Here is a 13,192-nt window from a genome sequence, read left to right as displayed (position 1 = left end):
CGGAGCCTTCTCAGGTGAGAGGAGCTCAGCTGATGTGGCCTTGTACAGAGACATGAAAAGAGGACTCATCAAACTCTAACAACATTCTGGAAATTAGCACTGGGAAACGACACTCCGGTATGTTTAATCGTTACCTCTCCATAAATGACACGTGCTGTCGTTCTTTACTGACCTTAAAATATTACTACAGGCAGCCCACCAATGCAGGAAAAAAAAAAAAATTAAGGTGGATTCATAAATCTTCTGCATGCCTGTCAAGCTCTTCCTAGCCTACCCATTTTTCTTCAGCCTAGGCTGGCATTAGCCCTGACCCACAGTAAATCACAGACTGAAGGCCAAAGAGACCAGCTAAACTAACCACACTTCTACGTCACTGCATTTTGGCTGCCCGAGAGACTGTACTCGGAAATGAGCAGCCTTGGGTTCACTGAGATTCCCGCATCGCTGCTGGCAAATAACCGCCTGCGGTACAGTCCAGCGGCATGGGTCTGGATATGCTGAGGCACACCCAGCCGGATCACGGGGAGGAGGTTTCTGAGGTCCCTTGGGTGCCTCCCTTAATCAGATCCCCAAACATGCTGCGCGAGGTGCTGCCTCCTATTGCCTGGCTCGAGAGGCAGCGTAGGCAAGCTGGAGGGAGCAGGGAACAGGGCCTTGCATAATGTATGATGCTGACTGACCCCTGGGTCAGGTGAAGGCCATTAAGTATTGCAGGCAACGACAAGGGATGTGGGACCGAAAGGTTTATGTTTGAGTTATCTAAGACAAACAAAGAATTTGAACTTATTCTGGAGTTCTGAGCAGGGTTGCTGGTCGATGCTGGATCAAACATGCTGGATCAAATGCCCCTTCTCTGTCTAAGTATGTAAACAGATGAAGATTCCCCTGGACACGCAGTCCAAGGCAAAATCACTCGCACTGCAGTTAAACATTCACCACACAGACTCATGGTGTCCACGGTGAGCAGAACATTCCTCAGCTTTCCCCACAAAAAGGCTGCAAACCCAACTGAAATGATTAACCCAAAAATGACCCTTTTTAAATCAATCTAAAACTGAGACCGAAGCAGAGGTCAATGGCAACCCTTGATTGGGCTACTGTATTTAGCCAGGACAGCTGAAAAAAAAAATGACAGAAAATAAAAAAGCAAAGGGAGAGGCACAATTCAATGGGACGTTAGAGTGAAGAGAAAGGGTGTACCTGGGCACACCAGTTGCAGGGTGTCACGGCTGAGCCTAAGAACGCTGCTGACATGCCTCTGTGTGGATCCGGTGAGCACTAGAAACAGCTCCACATCCTCCCCCTCAAACACACCCACACCAAGCTCTTCATCACTGAGCTGAATGGTTAACACACAACTGCCCTGCAACACCAGACAACAGAGGAGGGTTTTATGATGTATTCGCTCGGCTGTGGCTGACAGCAGCATGGTTCGACTGGCAAGTGATACTGTTTTAACTTCACAGGTTTGATGACATGAATGTGAATTAAGATCAAAGTTTTTGACATCAGGTTCATAACAGTTATGTTAATGTCAGCACATATGCAAAAGGGTGTTCCTATAACGCACGTTGCTCCTGAAATAAGACATGAATTGCAAATGTCTTTTCAAACAGGTGCATCATACACATGTCAAGAAACTGAAAAAATTGATACATTTACTAGAATCAAAATTTGGTTCATTTTCACATTATCTATAAAGTAATGCACACTTATTTCAAATACAATGTTTCTCAATGTTTCAATGGCAAACAAAAAATGTATGCATTGATTTTCCTTTTTTTGGCATAAAGGAATGGCCACAGCTTGCAGATTTTTCGTACTGCAGTCAGTAACCACAATAACCACACCCCTGCAAAAGAAACAATATATAGTGCTGTTTCCAAATAGTTTGTTAGCATCTCTAAGGTTGATCAACTACACAGAGTCATATGCTCAGGAACCTCTGCCAAAGTTAATTCAAAGATAATTCAAAAGTAAATCAATAACCAACATTTGCTACATGACACCATGCTATGTCAAAAAACAACAAAATCCTATATGCAACCCTATCTTTTTCCCATTTCATTGCCATTCAAACTAAACTAAACTGAAGTTTAAAAAAAAAATAAGTGTGAACCAAGATGAGGAACAGATGAAGCGGGGTTTGACAGGAAACTGTGATCTGTTGGCTCACCACAAAGTGAGGTTGCACAAAACCTCACATTTAACGGTTGTGTTGTTTTGGAGCAATTATCAAAACAGCTATAAGACACTATATTCAGTGTTCACCTTTGCAAACCTAAACATGCTAACTTACTATAATTAATCAACCCATTCAGTGGGAGAAGTTGAGAATATTGCCGTTTAAAGTCTTACTAACATGTTCAAACCCTCTGCCTATTATTCAGTTAATAATTATAATAGATTATTATTCATATTATTTAAGCGTATTATCTAAAAAGTAATAGGTAAGGTATGTACTTAGAAAAGTGAGAAGCAGCAGGCTGCACCTGACCACAGGTCTGTTACGTGTAAGGGGTTAAACTACTATGAACTGGACTGGATCTGCTTACCCTGATCAGGACTCAGGAGTAAGCAGATCCAGAACTAATTTTTTTATGAACTGAGCTCCACTGAAACATGAGCTCGTTCAGTATGGCACCAAAACCCATGGCAAAAATAGGATACTGCAGAGGCAGGTAAGGAGAGATTATTCTTGCTTCAATACATCAACCAAACAATTATAATCCACCCAGTATCAGTGTCACTGTGGCATTCAGCTCTCCTGCCCTTTCAACTGATATGATATCTATTCAACTGTTTAATTGCAGTGTGGTAGCACCGGGATAGGTGTCTTTGAAGCCATGTCACATTTCACAGCAACAGGGGAAAATCCCACCCGACGAAGCACCCCTCCTCCTTGTGGAGGCCCCTCCGTACAGGAGCTTCAGAATGACACACGACACCAGCTGTCCACCATGCCCATGCCTCTGCTGGTCCTCCTCTTCCGTAACGTGCCGACAGCTCCGGGTCACGTCGCAGAAAGAGGCAGGTCCCTGGAAGAGGCTGAACAGGAGACCGTCCCAAGCCCTGTTTCATGCTGGAGTCTTGTTGTTACTCCTCGAGCTGCAGTGGCTGTTAGATAGGAAAGGGCCTGTAGGGACGATGACTGTTCCAGCGCGATTGGGAGATGAGCTTTTCCGGTAAACACCTTAGCCAGAAATCAGGAGTAGCTCGATCTGTTTTTAAACTTTGCACACAAGGCATTTACGTTCACGCTGACTTAGGAAGATGGGTGGTATAGGACCAAAAAAGGATGTCCACTTGTTAGCATTGGTTTTATCTATCCAAACCATTTGACTAAACAAACAGCAGCACAGAAAGAGTTTTTGAAATTATACTTACATATAACGGAGCCTGACGTGGATTTAGTTTCATGACACTGGACACTGGAGAAAGAGGAAAATATTATTAGACAGAGGTCTGAGGAACAGATGCATTATACCTTCTACATACTGCTCCCTTCTCCCTAAGAGAAGATTTACATGGCCTTGAAAAGAGATTCTCCAGCTCTCCAGACATGAGTAGTTTGTCCTGCTTTATTGCAGCTGTTTTGTCTCATTATGGCTTACAAGAGAAAACATAAATGATTGAACTCCATTTTCTGAACCTGACCCAATTAAAAAACAAAACAACAGCTCATGTGCACAATTACAAAAATGCCCTCGTGAAACAGCTTCCTGACACAAGAGAAATGTCTCCTGGGCTAAAAACAGGATATCAGAGTGTGAAGTCACAGTGACACACTACAGACAAACTTAAACTTTTCAGCTTTTGGTTCTCTGGATCTTAATTAAAAACTCCACTACAGCAAAAGAAGAATCGACCAAGTTTGATCATATCTCCTCATTGTTGGACAGAGCTGCAAAATATTTTGTTTCCTAATCATTATCGCAATATTGGAATTTACAATAATTGCCATCACAAAAGGCAGCTAATATGCAATTGAGGTCTCCTACACTTTCCCTTTTGTGTGCTGTGAGCATGCTGACCAGTCTCAGACACTGCAGATGTGCAGTCACAGGATCTACCAAGCATCAATCATTTTTGCGAACAAATGCAGGAAAAAATGCCATTAGAACAGATCGTGGGTTGATGGTCTTTCAGCTATTTCTTTATATTAAAAACAACCACAAAGCATATCACAATTGCAATCTGTAGTAATGCCATCACACTGCAGGCTTTTCTCTATGTAGTGTGCAGCCTTATTAATGGAAGCCATTTGACTGGTGCTTGAATCTGCTGTGATTAGTGCCACATGTCTGTATTAGAGTAAGCATATGGGTGACAGGTGTTCTTAGCATTGACAGGCAGTCAGGCCACACACTTGTTTCACTTGTTTGCAGCTTTCCTGCTCAATGTTAAATAAATAGTCTTTTTGGAATTCATCAGAGGATCAGGGGATCAGGCAGAAGGATAATCAACTGGCTGTGACAATACAGTCCATTCTAATCCTCTTTCCTTTAAACACTGAGTGTGCTCTAACTCACCTTTGTACACACACAGTGATGCTACGGGAGTACAGCAGCACAGCCGTAGGATTTCTACCATTAGATATTAATCACAGTCACCTATGACATTTTGCTTTTACCTGAGTCAAGTGAGAGGTTGATAGTAAGATCAGAGGTTCTACAACATACAAGAAAATTCAGCTATAGACATGGCTAAAGTCAAGAAGAACCGTTTAAATTCAAGTCATCTGCAGACACCAACATTTCTCTAGGATTCAGAAACAAGGCACTGAACCCTGGGACAACACTTTACTTTTATAACTGTTACAGCATTCTTCCCCATAACTGTCTGCGTTTTTGGGTATTCTACTGATGTGGTGATTGACTGCGTTTGGGCTAAATGCTATGTTACAACAAGTGAAAGAGCACAAGTACACAAAGAATAACATCATAATACAAAGGATGTTTAATCACATCTGGCATTACAGTATCACGTAAACATCCTTTCACTAAATTAGTACCTTAAGCATTAACAGGGATAACCAAAAATAGATATCCTTGAAGCTGAAATGGACCCTTGTTTGAATTCTCTGAAACAATTTACAACACACACACACACACACACACACACACACACACACACACACACACACACACACACACACACACACAGCCAGCCCTATCCAGTGTTAAGAAAAGGCTCTCATGGTTGGAAAAAGAAACAGTATACAGGGCCTCATAAATGGAGCAATAACCTTCAGCTGGACAGTCCGACTGCCTCGGGGTTTCTGTCCAGTAGTACAGAACCATAAGATAATAATCATAATCGCATGACTCTATGAATGGAAGCTGCGATAGGATTCTAGGCCTATAAATCTGCTTAGTCCTTGACTTGGCCAGCACAGGGTAAATCTCAACTTTTGCGCTAAAACAGAATAGTAGATCACTGATTAAATCTGCACTGAAACAAATGCTCTGAAGCATGCTGCCTATAGCAACTTTTGTGTGCAACAAGTGTGAGGAGATAATTAGAGTCACAAACACACAGACAGCAAGCGTTGTTGTTCCAGTCTGAGGTTCAAATGATTTCTCAGAACATCACAAATGCAGTGCAGATTCCACAATGTCTGGCACTACAATTAATGCTTTGTGCCATCTAATAAAATCTCTTGATCATTTGTGTAAAAATAGTTGGGTTGGGAGCACTGCGAGGGCGTCTGGGCGAGGCTAAGTGGATGTGCAGTAGGATGCACATCCCCTGGGGATTCTTCCCCACCATGAGGAAAGCATCCCCCTGGTTTGACACCACTCAGTGTTTCCAGAGAGACACTGTCATATAATAGGTTTGTGGGTTTTATCTTGTATTTGTGGATTGTGGATTTGTATCTTATACTTTAGATAGATGACATGTGATCACATGATCAATCCATCTGAGAGTTTTACCTATGCGGGTAACCTGTACTTCTTTCACACAAATAGGCAATTTTTCCACTTCAAATGTATACTTGTTCAGGTCATCATTTGGTTATTCTGTTGGGAATCTTTACATTGTGAAGGCAAAACCATTTGTTAAGTTGTGACATGTCTACAGTCACAAAGGACAGGGAACACTTAGAGACACAGGTGTCCCTTGGTGATATCTGATAGCATTAGTGCATTTCGGGCAGTCTGTTAAATGACCCATGCAGTAATGGTTACGTAAGTTGTTAGTAAACTGTTGGTTATTCTCTAACAAAATGTTCTTTGCCATTATATGTTTTTGTCTTAATTACAGTCTACCTATATAATTCTTCCTAATGACTAAATTTAGCATTGTATAAGAGTTTAGTACCTATGCCAAAAACATAATTAAACTGATACTAATTCCTGGCATAAAACACAATGAGATTTTATTAAATCAACAGCTTTAGAAGATCTTAAAGTTAAACCTATACACAAATTTTGGTAAATCAATAGAAGGTGCATGGAAAATTATAGTTTGATCCTGTGACACTTAACCTTACACCCTAGAGTGCTAGTGTAGCACATATTTAGACCATGCTTAATAAATTTACTGTATGAACTTACTTCCTCTGAAGTGTGGCAGTTGTAGAGATCTCTTAAGCCCAATAGCAAAAGTCAGGGGTTAAAAATAAGGCAGGGCTGGACTCTGAAGGGAGGCACATTAGCCATGGTTGAGTGAAACTGTGTGCTTGTGTGTGTGTGCATGTGTGTGTGTGGGGAGGGGGGGGGGGGGGAGTACTTGTGTTTAGGGAAAATGGTAAAATCCCAATGAACAGAGGCCTGGATCTTGATGTTTAACCACAGGGTTTGCTTAACACCCCCTCCCTCCAGTCAGTGGCCCCTCACAAAACAACAAAGACTAAAAGAGAAGAAGACACTAAAAGGGCAGATTAGCCATATCTTCAGAGTCAAAAAGTAATCCATAAACTGTGAAAACCATGTTCCAAAATTTTAAAAGTATAAATTAACATTTACTTAGCATATTGATTTACTATCCCAGCATAGTTGGTAGAGATGAATATCAATGCGTGGAATCAGGGTATTTATAGGGTTTCAAATGTAGCAGATCAGAACTTTCACAGACTCACAACAGAGGCTGTAGTGTGATCACATGATCTGACATTACCAAATCAGGAGGACTCTACAAAGGCCTAAAGGCCATGACGGAAATCAGGTTTCTCAGGCAGTTAAAAGTGTAATGTGGCCAATTAAAGAGGATGAAGCCACAAATTCTGTTCTTGACACATAACTAAAAGAAAGAACAAAATAGTAATTTTAAAAAAGTCCCTGGCACAAGTGTATTGGTAAAATGGTAAAATTGCTGCCTTAAAGGTTAAGTTTCTCACTGCTTGTTACTTGAAAGTCACATGCAGTGTAACCCAATAGCTGTGGGGTTCAGATGGCAAATTAGGCGGGGCGCTGAGGGAGGGCCCATGGTTGAGTGGCGAGCCTGCTCTGTGCTCTCTGCTTCCTGCCGAGTCACTCTCTGACCTCCACTTAGCACAACCTCAAAAAGAGAATTCAACTTCACAGAGGGGGGGCAGACCATGCACTAAACAGATGATGGTGGTAGCTAGCATGACTGGATTTTCTCTGTGCGTTTTGCTGTGCAGCCTAACAGACTCCTTATTCTTGTTACAGTTCCTATTAGAAGAAGATGGTGCTTCTTGTCGATGATGGTGCCCTGTGCTGAATGCTGTTTACAAGTTAGTTTCAGCTTCTATATGAGAGCTATTAAACAGCATTGTTAAAAGAAGGTCATAATACAAGGCCACAAGAGTCCTGAACTGTTAAATCAAGGTTAATACTACCAGTGTCTTCTGATTTAGTTTGAACATTTGTTATTTTTTCTCTAAATAAGCTTTATGGTAATAACTAAGCACCCTGTCACCCTGGAAGTGTGAGCTGATGACATGCACTTATAGACATCATGGTCATTCATGGACACTATTTGAAATAACTAGTTTCATCCATCCTCAAAGTAGTTTTGTCAGTGGTTTTGATGTTTCACATAGTTTAAGTCAAAAAGGCTGCTATACTTACAAGAGGAACTACTTCTGCTTTTGTATTGTTTTTTTTTACTTCATTGTTCCTCTCACCGGTGGCAAATTCTAGCAATAAAGAACTCCTTACCGTGACTCTTGTACAAAACTCCTGCTAGACCTCATGTATCCAACACCTCTGCATCTGATACAGAAAAGTCTCCAAAATCCTCAGTGGCAGTTTTTTGTGTATTCCTAGAGCATGATACATTAGGTCATCGCAGTGCGATTACTGGAAGCTAAATATGGCTTTGAGCTAGCCGAGAGGCATGAGATAAGCAGGGTGACATCATATGGGAGGGAGGAGCAGGTTCAGGTGTCTGAGCTGGACTGTGTACTTCAGCCACTGAGGCTACTCTGTCCCTCTGTGCACCCCAGACATACCCAGTTAATGTTTTCCTGTGTCCACTTCCTCCAGATTAACCCAACTTGCCTTTATTTGGATGTTTGAGAAAGGCACACATGTTTAAAATTTCTTAGGGAATGTTAACCTATTTTTTACAGTTTAATGGTTTACAACTTCTGTGGTGTTACTTCTTTCAATGTCACAACCAAGCCAAACACATGTATAATTTGTGCTATAACTACTATCTAAATTAGGGTGTAGGAATTCTTGACATACCATGACCATCTCTAACAATAAAATGTGCTCTTAATAAAACAGTATTTGAGTAAATAAAATATGTACTATGAGGTTTAGTGGGAGCAGCAATAATATGGCAACAGGTGTAACATTCAGTCAGTTAAACTGTACTAGACAGCTTCAACAGAACAGCACTACACCGACTTTTTTCATGCTTTGAAATAAATTACACTGTTTTACAAATACATGAAACGAATACACCAGTGATGGATTGTTTGTCTGCGATTTATCTTCAGACTAATAGGTCTGTCTATCTATCTACCTATCTAAATGGTTAACATTGCATTCTTAGGTGTAATGTTACACTGCTGAAATATTTTACTCTGGCGAGTCATTAGCGTCTCGGTTAGAAAAATGGCTATTTTGCGACAGGTAAGAGTTAATAAACATTTGTTCGCTGGAAAGGCTCTCATGTAAACATTATTTGAGATGGATGAAATGTCCCAGGCTCGTATGTGGAACGAATATATTGTATCTTATTGTAAAAAGAGTATAGTTTAGAATATCCTCTTAAGTGTAGCTAGCGACTGTGAGTCAACTGCCTTTTGCTAAGCCTTGCTAACCGTTTTTTGAGCCAAATGGCGACCAGTAAGCTAAACATTACACCCCATCCTCGACACCAACCAAACGGATGGCTGGCGTATAACGTTCCAACTCCAGAGAAGGTGAAAAACTCGCATTATCAAATAACAGCGAAACCCCTTATAATTTACAACTTTGGTAGTTTTAATTCAACTGAGACAACTAGGTATTACTTTTGAATTTCAATAACAAGCCATAGGTTGCAGTTTTCACACATGTACTTTTAAATTAAGCCTGCATCACTTACCTTAGCTTGAGAAACGTGTATTGCAGTTGTTTCCCTTTTAGACACATAAGCGATCCTTAAGCATCGGTATATCGAACTTTTTGGAAAAAAAACATTTCATGTAGTCTGGTGTTTCAAATTGTTCGTTTCCGCTTGTCCGCTGTACTTAAACGAACAACGAAGACCACTAGTCTCCTCTATGATCCTGTGACCGCGATCAAAAAGAAGCTTGGCTCTTAGTTGCTGTGTTCGTTTCTACTGGCAACACTATGAGGAGGCGGGCGCAAAGACTTTCAGAAGTGGTGGAAAGATAGCAAGCAGCCAGCTGTCTACGCGGAGTATTGCTTTATTAAATTGCATTTGTCGTTAACAACATGCATTCACACATGTAAGTGGGATTCAGTTATTTCAAAAACACAGTCCAATCGCATGGTTTGTCTGTCAGTTCGTTTAAATAGACAGTGTGGGTTATTTTGACAAAAGCCATCTTTTCATGGCCTACACATGTGAGATGCAGGCTTTTATTTGATAGTTTTATTCCATTGCCCATGGGTTTGCGTGCAAGCTTATGGTGCGTTTAAACCCTAATGGTGGTTTTCATACGTGAGGTGAAAAGCTATTAAGGTGTGTAATGGCAGAAATAAGTAAGCATTGCTTCCAGATATTGCCACAGTGAAAAGATATTGAATTCTGCAATGACATCTCGATATATTAGAATTCTAGTGTTCTTAACTATGCACAACACTTTGGCTGGCTGTTAATGTGTTTTAAATGTGCTCTTTTAATAAACTTTACTTACTCAGTACTGAATCAGTGAAGCTGCCTGGAGCTGTTCATGTCTCCTCCTGGGACAAATCTTTATTGACCATATTGATAAACCTTGCCTTGTTACACCCTAATGGTCATATAATTTTGTAGAGCAAAATGGCTGGATCACATATGAAAGACATTAACCTTTCCAGCTCAGTAGTTCAGTGTGTCCATCTTGTCTTGACACCCTGAAATCACGGATATGAATACCTCTGGACCATTTACCATGGCTAAGGCATATGGTGGTGTATATTCTAACATCACGTTTGGGTAATGGCATCACTAAAGTAGTTACATTCAGCTCTGCTCTAGATTTGTTTGGGTCAGTATAGTAGAATAGTAGAATAGCCTTCAGTTCACTTCTGATTTTTAAAGGTTCTGTGGCTTTGTAGTAGCCTGCACCCCACAGAGACCCCTTTTATCCTAAGCGCTTCACTGTCTCTTTCTCAAGCAGGAGGTTCTAGTGTCAGATATATAATAAACAGTAGGCAGACTTCGGCTACTCTGAACAGCAAAGCTGCACTCGAACCCATTTTGCTATGGCCAGGCAAGACGGAACGTGTGGAGAATGCTAACGTCTCCTCCGCAGAAAACTGCTCCTGCCGGGCCGCCCAATGCAGCAAGATGTGGAACAAGCTTGCCACAAAGAGGTACATTGCTGGCTTTGTCCTTCTACAAAAGATGTTTTGTAAGTTGGAGGACTTGCTGAAGAAGGAAGCACTGGTTGTGGGGGTTGGGCCTTCAGGGTTTACTCATCAAAAGCTCCAGTTTGTGGAAGCAAAAGCCAGAATGCATTGGGTTGACCTCATGAGTAATTAATACTCATGATTTGCAGTTCTTAATCAACCATTAACATTAATAACTTAAACAAATAAAAAGTAACTTGGGTAACTGAGACATTCAATTCAAATAATCCCTTGTTTATATACTGTATACAAGTTGACTGTGTTATATATTTTAAAATGTCATAATACAACATATAACATGTAGTTTAAATGATCTTTACAAGAAGAAAGCCAATAAGATATGCTTTATTACTCAGGAATTATTTGATGAGCTATTACTCAGCCTGTGAGAAAATTAATAAACAGATGAAAATGTTCAACTACATGGGTACTCTTTTAGTGAGACAAATAAATACAGTTCAAACTAGTAAGACAACTAGGTATTTATTAAATGGTTCTAAAGAGAACTCGCATGTTTTCTTCCTTTTTTTGTTGTTGTTTTTGTTTTTGTTCTCAAGCATCACTAGATGGCGCTATCTATCCAATTACTTCCTCTTACAGCTGATTCGTCATGTTGGAGCTCACTTAGGTTTAGAGGTGCTTAGTAACTACTGACTTGTAGTACTGATTAAATGTACTTGATTATACATTTGGTAAAAATTAGGATGCATCTTTTTTGAGTATTTTCAAATCATAATACTTTAATATTTTACGTACCTTTTCAGTTACATTTTACTCATTCACTAAGGTACTCTTATTTTAGGCCAAAAGTATTACAAAAGAAGAACCATGTTTAACAAATTTCTGTTTATATGCTAATAAAATGCTGTTTAAACTAAAAAGTTAATTACTTTAAGCAATTTATATACAGAGCCTTATAAATGCAAGAATTAACCAACTATTTACTCGTTTGTTTGCAGTTGAGAGACTCTGATTGTTTATATTTGACACATCGTTTTCCATCAATATTTTATTCATCTTTCAACAGAGGTACAAGCTGCCTTAAATTACATTCAGAATGGATGAAAATCGCTTAGAATCACATAATGTTGATGTGTGAACGCCAGAGAGAACGCCAAAGGTGGGCAAGGTATAAAATGCTCGTCCAGTTTCCACTTGTTTGCGGGTCACCTTGTCCAAACACCTTCTACACCGCTTGGCAGGTGCTCATGAGGGCTACTCTAATCTCCACAAGGATTTAACACCCCCAACCCCCACACCCCAATTCAGATCAATCCTACCAGATTACAACCACAGACCTTTCCATGGTAGTCAGGAAACATGGGAGGCTCAGTTCACCTCAGAAGTGCTGTGCTAACACTGAACCCAAACCAGAGATGATGGCCATGAAGAAAGCTTCTGCCCACTGAAGTAGATCAGTAATTAAAACAGACAGGTGTTTTTTTCCTTCATCTCCTCAGATTCTCACCTCTTGGCATGTCAATTTCAGTTTGGTTCCTTTTAGTCACAAAAAAACAAAACCAATAATTGAATGATCAAGAGAAAGACAGTGTGTCATTCACCTCAGTGTGTAATGGGACTCACTGTCATTCTGCCATGTATGAGATGTTTTGAAACCTTTGGTAATTTTTGTTCACCAAATGCGGTAAAAGAAACGTTATCAACTATAATAGTAATTTCGCTTATTAGTGGAGGTTTCCCCCAGAAAATTATTAAACACTAGGCGTGGACTGTCACTAATGGTCTGGTAAAATATATTAGGGAAACTGGGAGAGGAAAGTAGAAGGGTGGAGCAAACAAAGTGAAGAGAATCTGGATGTGATGTGTGGTCTAAATTTAGCCAATGACTGTGCTGGGGTGGAGCTAATCCTCTTTGCAGTCAATTGTCTGACTTGTGAATTAGGCAGCTTTACCTGTGTGCAAGACATCCACTATCCCTGTTGATATCCCTCAACTGGCCATACTTCCTGGCTTTCAATGTGGGCTGAAAGAAGTGTTTAATTTGCAGATGATTGCTGGTGTGATTCTTAAGGGACTTAAGTGACCATGTGGGAAAGCAGTGAAGTTAGCAGAAATAAGGAATAACAGAAGTCACCTAAGTAATATTTTTTTTTTTTAGTGAAAGACCTCCAGTCTACCTCCACATCTGTTAGAAACTGTCACAGAGGTAATTCAAGACAGTGTCTCAGACCACACGGGGGTGGGAA

At 40.4% G+C, this 13,192-nt stretch overlaps 1 protein-coding gene across 17 annotated transcripts in view; it reads right to left on the bottom strand.

Moving 5' to 3' along the window:
- Window positions 1-9,725, bottom strand: part of akap13a (A-kinase anchoring protein 13a) — a 52,254-nt gene extending 42,529 nt beyond the window's left edge. For 12 of the 17 annotated variants that reach the window (XR_014122531.1, XR_014122535.1, XR_014122534.1 and 9 more), the window contains exons 1-3: window positions 8,130-8,239; window positions 3,388-3,431; window positions 1,201-1,363 (exon numbers count right to left, since the gene is read on the bottom strand). Coding sequence is in view for 1 of the 17 variants with exons in the window: in XM_081709988.1 (XP_081566114.1) it covers window positions 1,201-1,363; window positions 3,388-3,420 (196 nt within the window). In the remaining 16 variants the exon portion in view is untranslated. Of the gene's footprint in view, window positions 1-1,200; window positions 1,364-3,387; window positions 3,432-8,129; window positions 8,240-9,510 lie in introns of those variants that run through there. The other 5 variants (XR_014122543.1, XR_014122532.1, XR_014122542.1 and 2 more) reach the window with 5 other exon arrangements.
- Between the last annotated feature and the right edge of the window lie 3,467 nt (window positions 9,726-13,192).

Source organism: Electrophorus electricus, chromosome 3, assembly GCF_041902795.1.
Source record: "Electrophorus electricus isolate QZ-2024a chromosome 3, ASM4190279v1, whole genome shotgun sequence".
NCBI lineage: Eukaryota > Metazoa > Chordata > Actinopteri > Gymnotiformes > Gymnotidae > Electrophorus > Electrophorus electricus.
This window is presented reverse-complemented; position numbering and strand designations above follow the sequence as displayed.